The sequence below is a fragment of the Procambarus clarkii genome, chromosome 4, assembly GCF_040958095.1.
Source record: "Procambarus clarkii isolate CNS0578487 chromosome 4, FALCON_Pclarkii_2.0, whole genome shotgun sequence".
Taxonomy (NCBI): Eukaryota; Metazoa; Arthropoda; class Malacostraca; order Decapoda; family Cambaridae; genus Procambarus; species Procambarus clarkii.
The window spans coordinates 29,862,870-29,880,339 of NC_091153.1; the positions used below are offsets into that span (position 1 = coordinate 29,862,870).

At 43.4% G+C, this 17,470-nt stretch overlaps 1 protein-coding gene across 1 annotated transcript in view; it reads left to right on the forward strand.

Annotated features, from left to right (window-relative positions):
• Positions 1 to 13,637, forward strand: part of LOC123749431 (glutamate receptor ionotropic, delta-1-like) — a 37,990-nt gene extending 24,353 nt beyond the window's left edge. Inside the window, exons 5-9 of the mRNA XM_069335545.1 lie at positions 1,560 to 1,744; positions 10,687 to 10,923; positions 11,139 to 11,314; positions 12,569 to 12,731; positions 12,836 to 13,637. Coding sequence (XP_069191646.1) covers positions 1,560 to 1,744; positions 10,687 to 10,923; positions 11,139 to 11,314; positions 12,569 to 12,731; positions 12,836 to 12,970 — 896 coding nt within the window. The 3' untranslated portion in view covers positions 12,971 to 13,637. The remainder of the gene's footprint in view (positions 1 to 1,559; positions 1,745 to 10,686; positions 10,924 to 11,138; positions 11,315 to 12,568; positions 12,732 to 12,835) is intronic.
• The last annotated feature ends 3,833 nt before the right edge of the window (positions 13,638 to 17,470 follow it).

Below are 17,470 nucleotides of genomic sequence, written 5' to 3' on the forward strand. Positions count from 1 at the left end.
GTTTAGGATAACAGCCCTTAGCTTGCAGTTTGTAGAGACACATGAGCTCCATGCCTAATGAACCCACGTCTCAGTTTAAAAAAGAAAGAGAATAAGTGAGAGTACGTAGATACATATCATCCACAGTACTATAACAATTATCGTAAAATATTGCGCTAATTAAAGCATGTCTGGAGATCGTGGAGAAATACAAATTCTCTATAGGCAATTTTTTTTGCTTCTTTTGTGGTAGCTTTCTCAAACTTCCCGAACTGAGGTGTGTGTATGATATCACTGTAGATTGTGGGCCAATAGGAACAAGGTTGGTTCTTAGATGATTGGTAAAATCTTCGTTGGTCGCATCTTCATTAGTTAATCTAAATCAATTATCGGTGAGAATTCTGCCAGCCATAGTGATCCCTCATCAGTGGGCTGTGTTTGGTCTTTTTCAAGCATAACAGAAGGAGGGATATTTTTCTTACTGTTTTAGGAGATATAGTTTTCCCATCTCGAGGAGCACAACACATTATTAAATTAATTAAGGTTTTTAAATTATTATACCTGTTTCATCGAATCACCGTTATTAGACATATAACATACAATTAAATTGATCGACTAGACAAATACACACTATTCTCAACAAATTTAAAAACTAAATGAATTCAAAATTTAAGGGGTATATTCTGTTTCTTGCTATGAAAACTCTCGAATGTTTCCTCTGTTGATCGTTTGGTATTCACCAAATAATCAACAGAGAAATTACAACTAGGTAAACTAGTCAATCTTTTTTTTAATAAATTTCTTGAACCTTCAACGGCATCAACTAGATGTTCAGCCCCTAAATGAGAGTATTAATATTTTGTATGAGTAAGGCCATACATAATACATAATATGTATAGTACATACATATTTAGATAAAGTCTTCGACATACCTATATAATATGCAAACTTGATTTATAACTGTTACAAAATATGAAATACGAGAATAACACCTAAATTTCTGAAATGTAAATTAAGAGAGGAGAATTATTTTAAAATGAAACCTTTCTATATGTACTTAAAATTTGTCTCTCTTAAATAACGTTGCAAATAATTTAGATATTTTTAGCTAAGGATCAGTTAATTATATGAAATAGCTTATTAATTCTCCATTTAATTTTTAATAAATAGATACTTAAACATGAATTTATCTGGAAGGAGGGAGACTATAACATAATTTTTTTTAAAGTCTCCCAAGAAGTGAATGCAGGTTTACCTTTAGGAATTAGGTAACATAAGAAAATAATTTAAAGTTATACAATAAACTTTTTATATAGCTGACTTTAGAGTCAGACTAAATAAACTGACATACAGTGTTAGAGACCTGAATGTAATATAAGCTTCAATCGAAGTGCACTTCGTACGTTTTATATTGATTAATATTATCAATATAATATTATATTGATTAATATTATCAGTATAATATTATACTGCTTAATATTATATTATATATTAAAATGAATAATCATTTTATATAATTATTTAATATTATGACATATACATACAGAAAATGGTAATGAATTGTCAAGGCCTTCCTGCAGGAAAGTTGTGGGTGGCGCTGCTGGTGAGCGTGGTGGTGTGGGGTGTGACCTTGTGGCTGCTGCAGAGGGCGTGGCAGTCGGTGGCTGGAGGGCGTCCGATGGCGTTCAACACCACAATCTTATACGCCTGGGGCGCCCTCCTGCAGAACTTGCCCTCAGAACCCTCCGTCAACTTCTCTGGCAGGGTAGGTGGATGCTGATGGCTATTTTTTCTTTTGTAATTTCCTTAACCCTTAAACTGCGCATGGCGTATATATACGCTCTGAGTAACATGTCCCACCGTGCGCATGGCGTATATATACGCCCAAGTGTGCCAGGCCTGATTCAAATGGCCTGCGGCTACACAGGGTTCACATTAGCTTCCTCAGGGCTCTTGTAACAGACGCCATTTTTTTTTTTAAATTGTGGGCAATATTCTCAGGTGTGAGAGGCACTGTACTGTTGGAGCAACCAAAGCTGGCGCACGCAGCATGAGCGAACAGCATTGCTCTTCAGCTTGTGACCACAGCATCACCGAAAAATGTCAAAATAAATATATAATTGCTATTTTTTAGCGATGACAATATTACGGATGACCCCTGATGTGATATAAATAGCAGACGGAGGTTGTGATAATAGCAGACGGAGGGAAATAGCATCGTTACTGACTGTGTGGCCACCTGTTATTGTTTGCATTCACCGGACCAGCTCAGTGGTTCTCTATGGTTAACACAAATGTAGATACTTATATATTATGTGTGTATTAGTGTAATAACAGCAAAAGGATTATGCTGGGAGGAGCCATTTGAGTGACGGAGGTGACGTCGTCTGCATGAATTGTCTAGCTGTTTAGAGGGTGGCCACCATGCTCTTTGGGCGCACTACAAGCTTAGGTGTACAGTTACGGTGCATACAACATGTAGATACTTATATATAATATGTGTATATAGTGTAATAACACTGCAAACAGTATTGTTGGGGGCGAAAGTTTAGTGCATGTGACCTTGAATGAGTGAGGGAGCCGCCAGCTGACTGTGTGTACAACGACGACTCTTAGTGCCTGAACTAACTATATCAGCTTAGCTGTACAGTTTGGTGAACAAAATATATACATACTTATATATAACGTCTGTATATAGTATAACAACATCACAAATGGTATTGTTGGGGTAGAAAGTTTAGTGCGTGTGTTGAGGGAGTGGCAGCGAGTGGTTGGCTGGTGTGTGGCGGTAACTCCTCATTGCTTTTCGACTCTCATTACCAACTTAGTGGTTCGTTATGGTGAACAAAACATGCAGATACTTATATATAACCTGTGTATAGCGTAATAGCAGTAAAACTATTTGTTTATTGTTTTATGAACATAATTGAATCACTAATATGCAAACCATACTTTTGAGTATAGCAATTATTCACCACTTATTATATAAATAGATTACAATACACACTATTGAATAATATTACTGCAAAAACTAAGAAAAAATCAGAGACATATAAATAATTAAGTGATAATATCCTTGTGGCAACTCCCTCCTGTCAGCGCGGGTGACGCTGACCGGCTCTGACGACCGCTCTGTCAATGCCCACTTTTTGCCAGACTTCCTCAGTCAATTGCGCCCAAAATATGTCACCTACGATTTTTTTTGTATTTTTCCCGTGCTCAGAGGACACAAATTAACATGTTTAGAAGACGAGAAAAATTTTAGATTTTTTTTTTCTTGCGCACAGGGGTGTAAATGTCCTCAGAACCCCTGAGGAGTGGAAGGGTTAATGTTAAATTTAAGCGTAAATAAGAGGTTTTCATTTCATGATCCTTTCAATCATGCAAACACAGGAACATGTGTACCCATTTGTTACGGTCTCGTCGCCCTTGTCAGATGGTAGAGTGGCAGTTCCAGCGCCATCTAAAAGTCTGCACCCGAACTCCTCGGGAATAGTACGTAATGTGGAAAAACGCCATCTGGTGGATGGTTATCAAATGGCTATAGATTCCTGCCTTGGTCAGCCAGAAGGGTCGTTGTGAGTGACCTCTGGGGAGGTGACGCATCAAGACCAGCGCCACCTAGTGTGTGCTACAGAGCACAATGTCAACTCCCCAGTGAGTTAGTTGTATTTCCTAGTTCACCAGTATCGGCAAGGTCATTGATGACGATTTTTTATGTCCACAGAGGTGACGTCTGGGGGGCAGCGGTACTGGAGATGGCAGCTCATCTTGGGCAGTCCACAATCTCCCTACAAGGTCCTGGAAACGACCAAGTAAGCCGCCGCCGATGAAGCAGTGTGGTAGCTGCAAGTGCTTAGGTGTTGAAAAGGATCGGCGTACCTTTGAGACTGGCTTAGGGGAGAGACTGATGACAGGGAGGTGTCTGTTGAGTAGTGCTGCTAGCTGGTCGCTAGAGACTGCTGCCAGGGGATCGCTACCCCTGTATTTGTTTGTGACCCCGCTCAGCGAGTGGCTGAGATACTCTGCCAGCAAGTAGCTGGAGAGCGGTTGTTGGGGGTACAGACATCTCATGACACTGTCAGTGGGCTGGCCCACGTATAGATGAACTGGCCGGTGTTCTTCCCAGTCAGGTTGGATACGCTACTGGACAGTGAAGAAATACTGGTGATTGATGAGCTCTGCACGTGAACACGTTTATCCTGAGCGAAAGGATTGTACATAGGTGTAGTAATAGCCTATCGTTTTTTTATATATTATTTATGGTGATGGTGTACATATATATACTTAACGGTGGTGAAAAGACATTTAATACATTGACGAAAGGAACAGTGTTTTGTTCATCCCCTCCTTTTTTATGCACTATATAGCCACTTTCTTGAAAGCATACTACCGACGTGGGGTCGTTAGTATGATACCATCAAAGAATCTGGGTGCGACCCATAGTAACCGTAATACTCAGAATATTCTCTGTAACTAAGAGACATTGTAACTATAAGATGTGAAGGATAAATGAAGTTGTTTATGTAATAATCTAAGTTGAGGTCTGATATAGATCTTTTGTGCCCTCTCTAATTCTTTTTGCGCTATCGCTCACAGGATGAGTATGGGGTGCACAATAAACTAGCCGCATCCGGCGGCAACAATCACTTGCATATTTAATGCTTCTATATGTATTCAGTATCTTCTGTGTGTTGAAATAGACTCAGGACTAAACCAACTAGGACTTAAGCTAGTTCACCTGGAACCCAAACCTAGCAAACTCATTAAGAACTAGAAACTGGCTACCTGACACTCGGACTGGCTTTGAAGCCCTAGTCAACTAGATAAGAGAAGACGTGAGTCTTCAAGACATATAGTTGCATCACATTCACTCGCACTAACCTGGTAAAGATCCGAGTTGCCAGATTCAAGACAAAGGCCAGAACCTTTAAGAGGTAAGCTTGACTCCCCCACAAGAAACCCTATCCAGTCCTGGAAAGTTGGGTGAATAGGGACGTGCTCGAGGTCCAGGGACACCGTCCAGGAACACTGGTCAAATGTGAGCTTAAGTGAGCATGAATAAGGTCAGACAAAGAAGTTGTTCAATCCTGAGAGGTCAATAATGGGCCCAAGAATCTGACCCCACTACAGACATTACCTGACCAATAGCAGATGAGGCCCCAACTCTCTAGGATTACCTTCAAGTAGAATGAACAGAACCCATGCAAGAGACCTTAAGTGAGGAGCTGAAAGACGGCAGTAGTAGACGAAAAGTAGTAGCCGAATATACGCAGCCTACTCTGGAAAAACAATGAAAATAGGAAGGGTCAGCGACCCGTGTTGTCTCATGCTTCCCTGCAGGGTTCGTGGAGTAGAACTTTCCCTAATAAATCGGTGAACCTCCTGTCCTCAACTATATATGTTTAAATAACTAGGTTGAATGAGTCTAAGTAAAATCCTCCAGTTAACTGTAGCACTTATCTACATGACACGCCTTATTTACAACAAACATCTATATTCATACCCACAATCAAGTAACAATTAAGTAAAGTAATACAAGGTACAAGTCATAGCATTTAGAATTCATTAAGCAAAGATCACCTAATAACATTGGTACATTAGACAACTAATGATTGGCTAGCAAGTTGTGAAAAATGCCCCCTCGCTGTCTGGCCCGTTGCCGCCGTGAGGGGGCTTGGTGGACAGCTGCTGGAGTGTGATGCTCCATGGGTCAGTCCTCTGTCTTTTCCAGCCTTATGCTCCTGCTGCTGCCTTTACCAATTTTGCCAGACTCCTTTTCCTTTTCCTCGTGTTTCATTTTTATCCCCCCTCTTCTCCTATCAAATTGTCATTTCCTGCCGACCTTTTGCCTGTTTTGATTATTCTTTCGACCTTCTTTTGTTTTGACGCTCGAAGGTCACTCTAAGTCGGAGTGCACTTCTCCCCAGGCTCGCTGCCTCAACTTCGGTGAGGCCCATCCTACCTTTTCCCGTGCCTGTATCCATTGCAAGCTTGAGGCAGCCGTCCTCAACTTGAAGCACAGGAAGCGTTTATTTTTTCCTGAGGTGAGGCGCCAGGTTCGCGGCTCCCGCCTTATGCTGACGTCTCTTATGCTCGTGTGTTGCACTCTTCCTCTCCTCGTCCTTCCCACCTTCCTTAGACCCACAGCCGTTTCCGGACCTTAGACCCTGATACGCCCACTGCCCCTTCCTCTGTTCCTTTGAGTTCTGTCCTGAAGGGTCCCCTTCCTGGTTCTCTATCTGGGGTTCCCTTTCTTTCTGCCCGGTCTGTCTTGTCTCCTGTGTCTTCTTCCTCGTCTCCCTCCGTTCCTCCTTCCCAACCTTCTCCTCCACCTATTGACTCTCCCCGCCACCTGTCAGTGCGGGCTGCTGTCCATCGCTCTCCTACCGGCCGTCGTGTGTGCTCTCGTTCAGCTTCTCCTCTTGAGACACTGGAATCCGTTGCCCAGTAGGTAGTTGCTGGGAAACCTGTCTCTTTAAGTCAGAAGCGTAAGCCTGGCTCCTCTCCTTCCTCCTCCCCGGCGGGTAAGAAGGCTTCGCTTTCTTCCTCAGCCCCTACTTCTGACTCTATCGCCCCTTCCCTTCCCATTTCGGTGGTTGCGCCCCCTGTTCTTGCTATGGAGGTTTCTTTGACCCCCGCTTCCCTCTCGGTTGCTGACCTTGCTGAGGTGCGCTCCCCTCTTTCTACTCCCCCCACTTCCTGCTGCTGTTCTTACCTACTCCTCTCGGTTGCCTCCTCCTCTTCCGGACCCTGCCTGTCCACCTCTGGTCTGTTCTCCCGCTTCCTTCCCTCCGTCTTTGCTCAGTTTACCCATGCCCCCTAACCCTGACTTTGCTGACCCTGATCCCGACCCTGATCTTTAACGTCCTATGTTGGTCTTTCGCATTTGTTTCTTCCTTGTTCTCTGTTGTTGTCCTTTCTCTTCTCGTCGAAGTCTATTCTTCAATGGAACATTCGGGGTTATTACGCCAATTTCCTTGAACTCCAACTTCTAATTTCGCGATTTTCTTACCTTTGACCTTTGTGTCTGTCTCCAGGAGCCGATGCTTAGTGCTCGTCCATGTCGCTTTCGCGGCTATTCCTTTCTCTCCCCCCCCCCCCAGCTGTTGCTGGGGCTCCTAACTCTTCTGCTCTCTTGATTCGCTCTGATGTTCCCATTGTCCTCTTACTTTTTCCTTCGCCTCTCCATTGTTCTGCTGCTCGTATCTTTGTTGGGAAATGGTACACTGTTTGTTCCATTTATCTCCCCCGAGTGTCCCGCTTTCTCTTCCTGATCTGAAACACTTACTGGACTCTGCCGGAGCCTGTGCTCCTGCTGGGTGATTTCAGTTGTCATCATTCCCTTTGGAGTGATGTTCTGACGAACACCCGAGGTCGCCTTCTTGAGCCGTTTATCCTCTCTTCTTCCCCGTCTCTTCTGAATTCTGGTGAGCCCACACATTTGTACTCTCGGACTCGCACCCTTTCCTGTCTTGATCTTTCTCTTTGCTCGTCTTCTCTTTACTTAGATTTCACGTGGCAGGTTCTTGATGACCTCCATGGCAGTGACCATTTCCCCATCCTTGTTACCTTTTTCTCTTTTCGCCCTCCCCTCTCCTTCCCTAGGTGGCAGTTTGCAAAAGCGGACTGGAACCTCTTTACCCTCAGTGCTCTCTCTGACCTCTCCCTTCTGACTCTCCCTCGCTTTCTCCTTTTTCATGACACTGTCTTCTACGCTGCCCTCCGCTCTATTCCTCGCTCTTCCTCTCGGGGGTCCACGGAAGTGCGTTCCCTGGTGGAATGCAGACTGTGCTCGGGCTGTCCGCTGTAAGCGTGCAGCCTGGAAGAGACACCGCCGTCGGCAAACGGCCGATTCTTTTCTTTTCTTTCGGAAGGCGAGTGCGGTAGCCCGTAGGGCCATCCGTTTGGCTAAACGTGAATGTTGGGCATCTTATTTCTCCCCCATTACATCCGAAACTCCTCTGTCACAGATCTGGAAGCGTATCCGCAAGATAGTGGGTAAGTTCGTTCCTGATGTTTCACCGGTCCTTCACCTCCATGGTACTCTAGTGGCGGACCCGTTGCAGGTCGCTACCGAACTGGGTTCCCACTTTTCTTCTATTAGCTCTGGTCTTCATCTTCCCCAATCTTTCCTTCTTCGTAAACCTGTCCTTGAGTCTCGTCCTTTAGATTTCTGCACTCGTCTTCGACTTCCCTATAACGATCCCTTCTCTCTCTCTGAACTTCGTTCTGCCCTGGCCCTCTGCGGTTCTACAACGGCGGACTCCGATGGTATTCATCATGAGATGCTTCGTGCACGTCTCTCTCCGTGCACGTCTCCGTATTTACTGAATCTGTATAATCAGTTCTGGGAGTCTTCGTCAGTCCCTGAGGACTGGCTCGATGCCGTTGTCCTCCCTGTTCGCAAACCAGGGTCTCTGGGAACATCCCCTAAGGACTTTCGCCCTATTACCCTCACAAGTTGTGTCTGCAAACTCTTTGAACGTAAGGTTAACGTTCGTCTGATGTGGTTCCTGGAACACTATCACCTCCTCTCCCATTCTCAATTTGGTTTCCGCAAGTGTCGCAGCACGACAGATGTCCTGGTGAACTTGGAGGCCTATATTCGTAATGCTTTTGCTTCGAAGATCTCCGTTGTTGCCGTCTTTTGTGACCTGGAAAAGGCTTATGACACCACTTGGCGATATCATATTCTATCCCAACTTCATTCTTTTGGCCTTCGTGGTCATCTCCCTCCCTTTCTACGCAGCTTCCTCTCTCGTCGTTCCTTTCGGGTGCGCCTTGGTACCGCTCTCTCTGCTTTTTTTCAGCAATACGAAGGTGTGCCCCAGGGTAGTGTTCTGAGCACTACTCTTTTTCTGGTTGCCTTCAATGGTCTTCTTTCCTCTCTTCCTTCAGGCGTCTTCTCCGCTCTCTATGTCTATGATCTTACCCTTTGCTGTCAGGGTGATTATTCGCCTCTCCTTCAATGCCGGCTTCAACTTGGGATTGATGCCATGTCGTCTTGAGCCACCGATCATGGCTTCAAGTTCTCTACTTCTAAGACTTGTGCCATGACTTTTACTCGGAAACGGGTCATTCTTCGTCCCTCTTTGTCACTTTATGGTCATCCCCTTGAGTACAAAGATTCCGCGAAGCTTTTGGGGGTTATTTCTTGACACTCGATTGTCTTAGTCTCCCCATATCTCTTACCTCCGTGTTGAGTGCTCTAAGGCCCTTACCCTCTTTTGGGTATTGTCCCATTCTTCTTGGGGAGCGGATAGGCTCACTCTCCTTGCTTTACATTCCTCTCTCGTCCTGTCTAAGCTTGATTATGGTTGCCCTGCTTACTCGTCTGCTTCTCCTTCTACTCTTCGCCGTCTTGATGCTTTGCACCATACTGGGTTGCGCCTCAGTTCAGGTGCCTTTCGTTCGACTCCTGTTTTCAGCTTGTATGTTGACACTGGCTTCCTGTCTCTCCAGGACCGCCGTGATCGCTACTGTCTTCGCTATCTTGCGCGGTCCTTGCAACATCCTTCCTCTCGCCTCTGTCGTGCTTTAACTTTTACCCCTCTTGCGGTTCCTGTTCCTTTTCACCACCTCCCTCTTTCTGTTCGGTTATCTCGTTTACAGGATTCTCTTTCCGTTCGTATTTCTTCCTTTGTAGTTGTCGTTGACTCTCGTAGTGCCCTCATGGCTCTCGGGTCCTTTAATTTGGTTCATCCAGTAGTTGTCGAGATCCAGCATTGGCTGTTTCTTGTTCACAGTATATTTAAGTCGGTTCAGTTTTGTTGGGTTCCCAGCCATATTAGTGTCTCTTTAAATGAGCGTGCGAATACTGCCGCCAAGAAAGCTGTCTGCTCTTGTCTCATCTCTCGTAAAGGTATTCCATATTCCGACTTTTACCTGGTTATCCATTCTTCTATCTCTACCCGTTGGCAGGCTTCTTGGTCGTCTGCTACTGGTAACATACTACGTATTCTTATATGTTGTGTCTTATATGTTGGTCGTCCTCCTACCACCGTAACCGGCGATGGGAAACGGCTCTGGCGAGGTTGCGTATTGGCCATACTTGCCTAACCCATGGTCGCTTGATGGTGCGCCGCCCTGCTCCTTATTGTCCTAATTGCGTTGTCCCTCTTATGGTAGTGCATATTCTTCTTGAATGTCCTGACTCCCAGGACGAGCATGTGTCTTTGCTTTCGACCTCCCCTCGCGGTCACCTGTCCCTCAATAGAATTCTTGGTGACTCGGATACTTTTGATATCGTTCGCCTTATGCGTTTTTGTTCTCGCATTGGCATCCGTGGTGATATTTAGCACCCTCTAATTATTTCGCACATTTGGTGGTGCTACATAGCCTTCCTGGTTTGGTGCCTTCTTTTGATAATTACTTACTTGTGAACATGATGGATGGTGACGTTACATAACCAGAGTGGGGGGAGGGTAATGTCTCAGCATGAACATCAATAAAATCCAGTTAGTGAACTATCACTTTGCTTTCTGAAAAACTAAGACCCAACTAGACTGGCAAATAGCGAAGACGAAAACTCTTCTCAAAAGTCAAAGTAAAAAATTACTGAAAATATGACCGAGTCAAGAAACTCTTTACTAAAGTTAGTCCACAGTGACTGACAAATCGCAAAGTCAATAAACTCGTCTGCATTAAGTGGTAATTTTACAAATAAACAATTACAATTTTTTTTCAATTTTTGTTGGTCCACAGATGTTGGTTGGGTGGTGGCTTGTGTTCTGCTTGATCATCACTACAGGGTTCAGTTCCTCTTTGATGGCTCACCTTACTGTACAAGGCAGGTCCCGGCCACTAGAGACCTTCCAGGACCTGGTGAACCAGCCTGGCTGGAGGTGGGGAACTCCACCATGGATATTGTCAGAATCAGTTATTGATTTCTTTGTGAAACATCCAAATCCTGCAGTCAATCAAGTCTATCATAAAATGGAGGTGAGAAGTATTTGGGTACTTCAAATTACACATATAGATCACTCACCAACTTTGCGTATTTAACACTACATATTATATTAATTATGTGTATGTTAATAGTTTGTCTGATAAAGTTAGCAACAAAATATTACAAGACAATGAATATTATTTTCTTTAAACGCCACAAACCTTCATAAATTAAACAGGGAAGTCTTCATTTAAAGTCTGTTTGCTAGGTAATACAGGTGGACAAGGCTCTGAAGAAAACACTGGAAGGAGGATTCTCCTTCATCATCTACAAGAGCTTCGTCACCATCTACATCGCAACTCGATACACGGACGCTCGAGGCAACACTCCCTTCTACATCAGCAGCGATATACCAATGTTTTTTTCGGCAGGATGGAGCACCAGGTTAGTTTTTTTCACTGACAATGCATCTGTAAATGTACTCAAGGAACATGAAGAAAATTTTCATAAAATAAGCAAAAATAAGCATAATAAATTGTACAAATAACAAGGGAAACTCATGACCAAAGAGCTTGAAATTTCAACGTAAGTGAAATTAGCAAGTAAAAGTAAAATTGGTAAGTAAAATTTGCATTAGAAATATAGAAAACTATCAAAATTACTATGGCAATTTTAAGATCAAACAGTATGTATAATAAACGAATGATTGGGAGAATAGACTGATTATTTGTTAGATTTTCTATACAATAATATTTTTTGACACATCATAAATAAACATACTAGTCGTCTTATATTAAACGACCAAACGTTGATAGTCTTTATTTGTAGATATACTGGTTACCAAGTTCTGCATGTTAAATTAATCATCTTATTGCCAACTTAGTATAAGAAAACCAAATTCTCAATATTTAAGTTTTGTAACTTTATTGCTATTAATATAATTATTATTATTATTTAATTATTATTAATATTATTATTATCACATTTCTAATAAGTTTAAACTATGCTATTATATTTGCATTTCTTTCATTCAAAACCCCAAACAAGTTTGGTTTCGTAAAATAAAATAAGACACTTTAAATTCAAAGAATCTCATCACATGTGCATAAAATTATCAGTAAATGCAAATATCTTAGCTTATCTAAGGTGAAAAATATATCCAGAAAGTGTTTATTTGCCTTTTATATCCACATTAATATTTACAAAACAACTTTAGCAAAATATGTAAGTTAAATACCTAATTTTTTACATAAACTCAGTAAGATGTTGTACATTTTCATTAAAAGACCACTCTATATGAAGAACCAAACAGAATTGCTCAAATATACAAAATATATGAGAGACGTCCATGACAGTATCTGTATATTTGATGTATATTTAATATATACGTAATATGTCACGATGATGACAATGCATGAAGTTGTGTATGTTAAATGGCGTAAAATTATAAAAATGGATGATCATTGTGAACAATGATTTTGAGTTTGTGGTTGTGGTAGCTGGCTTAGAGTAGAGTTTTCTTAATAATATTGTGAAAAGTCACCGTATTCAGAAAAGGTTTTACTCTAAAGGTTGACTAAAGTCGATTTCGACGCTGAAGGAAAATTTTGTGTTGACTGAATACAATTTGTAATTTTAGGAATAGACATATTCTAAGATATTAACCAGTAATTTAAAACACTAATATCCACTCTGCAGAAAAGGTGCACCTTTTCACCAACGATTTAGACAACTAATGGCTCGCCTAAATGCTGCCGGAATTATTACTTACTGGACAGAAGACGTAATAGCCAGTAAGGTGAGGATGGAGAGGAAGGCTGTAAAAGATGAAAATAGGATTATTCTCGGAGGTGCATTAAAGGTAATTTTCATTTCATACAGTCCAAGAGTCAGCATACACACTGAAAAATCCTGTTACTAGTTATTCCTTTAACATCTAATGCACATTCCACTCTTGACTGTCAGGATGAAGGGCAGCAGATGGTGCTGAGCCTCAACCATCTGCAGGGAGCCTTCTACATGCTGCTGTTAGGCTCCTGCGTCGCCTTCCTCACCCTGCTGGGGGAGAACCTCGCCCACTGCTGCTCCTCGCCACAGTAACACCTTCCTCACCCTGCTGGGGGAGAACCTCGCCCACTGCTGCTCCTCGCCTCAGTAACACCATCCTCACCCTGCTGGGGGAGAACCTCGCCCACTGCTGCTCCTCGCCACAGTAACACCTTCCTCACCCTGCTGGGGGAGAACCTCGCCCACTGCTGCTCCTCGCCTCAGTAACACCTTCCTCACACTGCTGGGAGAGCAACCCGTCCTCTTAAAAATAACGTCACTTTTCGCTCGTATGCGCGTTATGGCCAAATTTGGATGTAATTTGAAATGAAATCGACTCACAAAAGTGACGTACTGTTCCGTTTTCTGTTTGAGTCGTCCGGATTACTATGCAAGCTTAGAAAAGGAAGCTTTCCATTAACGTTTTCCATACCGTTTTGAAACTTTATGAAAATTTCCTGCCCACCAAACCTATCAGAGGACCCTTAACTTACTGTTGTTGAAAAAAAAAAAATCCCAAATTTATTTTCATTTATTTTTTATTTTCAAATTACGTCCATATTCGGCCATATAGGCAAACGGCCAAAAGCGACGTTCTTTTTAAGAGGACAGGTTGCTCCCCCTGCCCACTGCTGTTCCTCGCCGCAGTAACACCTTCCTCACCCTGTTGAGGGAGAACCGCCTCATAAAAAGTATTCAGAGGAGACCTTGTGGTTTCTCACTGAACACTAATATTATCTTCTCCTACCACCCTCATTCTTTTGTATGTACACATATATATTTGCTTTATTTGAACTTTGTTACAAAAAAGAAGTTACATATAGGTTACAAAGATGGTTATCATAGGTTGTCGAGTTCCTCCAGCTCCTCAGATGGCGGGCAGGAACCCTGGATGCAGTGCGCATTTCCCCTCTGTGTCGCCACGCTGAGGCGCTGGAAAAGAAAACTGGAAGCTGTAGGGTCCCTTGTTGTTTCAATGAGCCTAGAATCCAGTTCCTTCAAAAATCTGGTAGCACTTTTACCCCAGGCGCCGAGTGTCTCAGAAGCAATGGGGAGAAAATTGTAGTGGTGATCCAGTTCTCCATACTTACGGGATTTGGCTGCTTCCCTGTGGGTGGCAGCGCCACCTGGTTGTGCAACACTGAGGTTAATGTAGGTGTTAGCCAGGGTTGATAAGCACGTGTAGTGTACCAACTGCTTGCCATTCTTCCAGGGGTTCACTGTGATACCATCCGGGCGACCAATAAGAGCATCAGAGTTACGGGGCGTTAGGTAACGGGGCTCTCTTTCAGCTGGGCATCCAGCTGTGGTGAGGCTCCTCTTGATGATGTCGTTAACTTCACTGTGCCTCGAGTGCCATCCCCTTGTGCTTTGGCAGAGTAGGCCATGGTGGCCGTACCTGTCAGCCACCACTTCGCCGCAAATACACCTATATCTGGTGTGGATTGGGGAAGCAAGGCGAAGGGCCATAGCAATTCGGAGGGCGTGTGGTGTGAGACGCGTGCCAGTTGCCGACATTGGGGTTGCTAACAGGAAATCCCCTGCATGTGGGGCTGCTACTGCTGTGAGGCGAGCAATGTCGTGTTGTGTTGTTGCAGCACCCAGTCACTCTGCAGCAACTTCGTCTACAATGGGGCCATTCCAGCTGGATTGCTTGTGGGCTTTTGGGGATGGTGGTTGAGAGGCCCACTGTGTGGCACAGCGTGTAAAATTGGGATCATGTACACCTGCCAAGTGATGTTAGTGGGCAGGTAGAATTTCCTTCACAAGGTCGTCGGATGCTGATAAGGAGGACAGGAAGGCTGGAACAGCGATTTCCGTTGCTGTTCTAACTCCGAGGCCCCCAAGTCATACAGGAAGAGAGGCTTGTTTCCACTGTAGGTCATCAAGAGAGAGGTTAAGGGCTTTTTCTAGCATTGATTTCAGTAACCGGTTATACTCACTTAGTTTTTGGCTACTGTAAGATGGCGATTTTCTTATCATGGACCTCATCGATGGCTTTCAACCCCAGGGGAGCTCCTAGGAGTGTGCTGTCTTCAGGTTTAGTTTTATGGATATTTGGCAGGAGACCCTCTATTCTCTCTACGATGCCCTGTTTCGAACATATTATTTCACATTTAGATGGGTTCAGGGTGAGGCCTAAAACTGCACCTTGCTCCTGGATTTTTCTGATGTCCTCCAGGAGGTAGTCTTGGGAACCAGCAGGGGTACCATCATCCAAGAACCAGATGTTAAGCTCGCTGGACAGGACCTCTGTGACTTGTTTGATGACTAAGCAGGAAAGGAGAGGAGCAAGGAGGTCACCCTGTTGGACGCCTTCTCGCGAGTCAATTTCATGTTCGCCAAAAAGTAGCTTAAGATCCATACTGTAGCATGAATGTACAAAAGGGTAGAGGGAAAGGAAATGACTATGAACCGCACGGAGTACAGCAACCCTCCGCACCAAATTGAAGGCATTTTTTAAATCTAGCTTGATAAGGGCCTTTTCGTCTGTAATGTTGGCGATGAAGGCTCGAGCTACATGGGCTGCCGCCTCACACCCTTGTGGAATGCCGAACCCGAGTTGTTTTGGCTTCAGCATGTTGGCTGCTGCATCACTAACTGTTCTAGCAGCTGCCTTTGCGATGAGACGCCGGAGAGAATTGCCCACAGCTATTGGCCTGATTTCTCCATCCTTTTTCTTTAGAGCACATATATATATGTATATATATATATATATATATATATATATATATATATATATATATATATATATATATATATATATATATATTTAAACCCAAGAAGGGGTACCACCTCTGGTACAAGTGTAGGGACCTATAGCCTCGGAGAAGAAAATAAAGAGTACTCAGAGAAGACCTTGTTGATCCTCACTGAACACTGATATTGTCTTCTCCTACCACCCCTATTCTTTTGGTATGTGTGTATATTTGTCTAACTTTATATGAAATTGTCATTACACAAAAAAGTTACAATATTGATTACATGCAGGGTACAAGGTTGCTTGTCACAGGTTGAACAGCTCCTCAGATGGCGGGCAGGAACCATAGATGCAGAGAGCGTTTCCTCTCTGCATGGATTGCCACACTAAGGCGCTGAAAAAGAAAACTGGCAGCTCTAGGGTCTCTAGTTGTTTCGATTAGCTTAGACCCCAACTCCTTCAAAAATCTAGCAGCACTTTTACCCCAGGCACCAAGTGTCTCTGAGACAATGGGGACAAAATTGTAGTGGTGCTCAAGGTCTCTGTATTTACGTGACTTGGTCGCTTCCCGGTGATTGGCAGCTCCTCCTGCTTGTGTAGCACTGAAGTCAACATAGGTATTGGCTAAAGTTGAAACGCATGTGTAGTCCCACACCAACTGTCTACCATTCTTCCAGGGGTTCACTGTGATTCCATCTGAGCGACCGACAGGCTCATCAGAGTTGTGGGACATTAGGTGACTGGGTTCTCTCTGCTGGACAACCGGCTGTGGTAAGGCTTCTCTTAATAATGTCATTGACCTCGCCGTGTCTTGCATGCCATCCTCCTGTCCTTTGGCAGAGAAGGCCATGCCGTCCGTATCTGTCGGCCTCTGCCTCGCCGCAAATACACCTGTATTCGGTGTGGATTGGGGCAGCGAGGCGGAGAGCCACGGCAATTCGGACGGCCTGCAGTGTGAGACGGGTGCCGGTTGCTGACATTGGGGTTGCTAATAGGAAATCACTTGCATGGGGAGCTACTACAGCTCTACGTCGGGCAGTGTCATGTGGTGTTGTCGCAGCTTCTAGCAAATTCACAGCTTCTTGGTCGGCAGTGGGGCGATCCCAGCTGGATTGCTTATAAGTTTCAGGAAGCGGTGGTTGGGGTGCTGGTCCTGCGAGAGAGACCCATTTGCTTGTGCAGTTTGTGAAGCTGGGATCATGTACCCCTGCTTGTTAAACTAGGTGCTTAGGTAGGATTTCCTTCATCAAGTTGTCAGACCCCACTGAAGAGGACAGGAACGCTGGTACAGCAATTTGTGTTGCTATGCGCACACCAAGGCCCCCGAATCTGACAGGAAGGGAGGCCTGTTTCCACTGTGAGTCGCTGAGGGAAAGATTGAGGGCTTTTTCTTGTGTTGATTTCAGTAAGCTGAAATATATATATATATATATATATATATATATATATATATATATATATATATATATATATATATATATATATATAATATATATATATATATATATATATATATATATATATATATATATATATATATATATATATATATATATATATATATATATATATATATATATATATATATATATGTTTCATTGAATATGACCGCATATTCTGTATTTATTATTTTCTGGTTTAGGGCTTCTATCCCTCTAACTATTTTCTTAGCATCAGGGCTTAATTGAAATAGGAGTTCTCCAAAACTCATTTTCGTACTTTTAAGGTGAAGAAAAGAAGTGATTTACTATAGAGTGTATTACACTTATTTGTATAATTTGCACGACGTTTCGAACCTCCATGGTTCATTCTCAAGTGAACAGATCTTACAATACTAGTGTATTTTATACCCG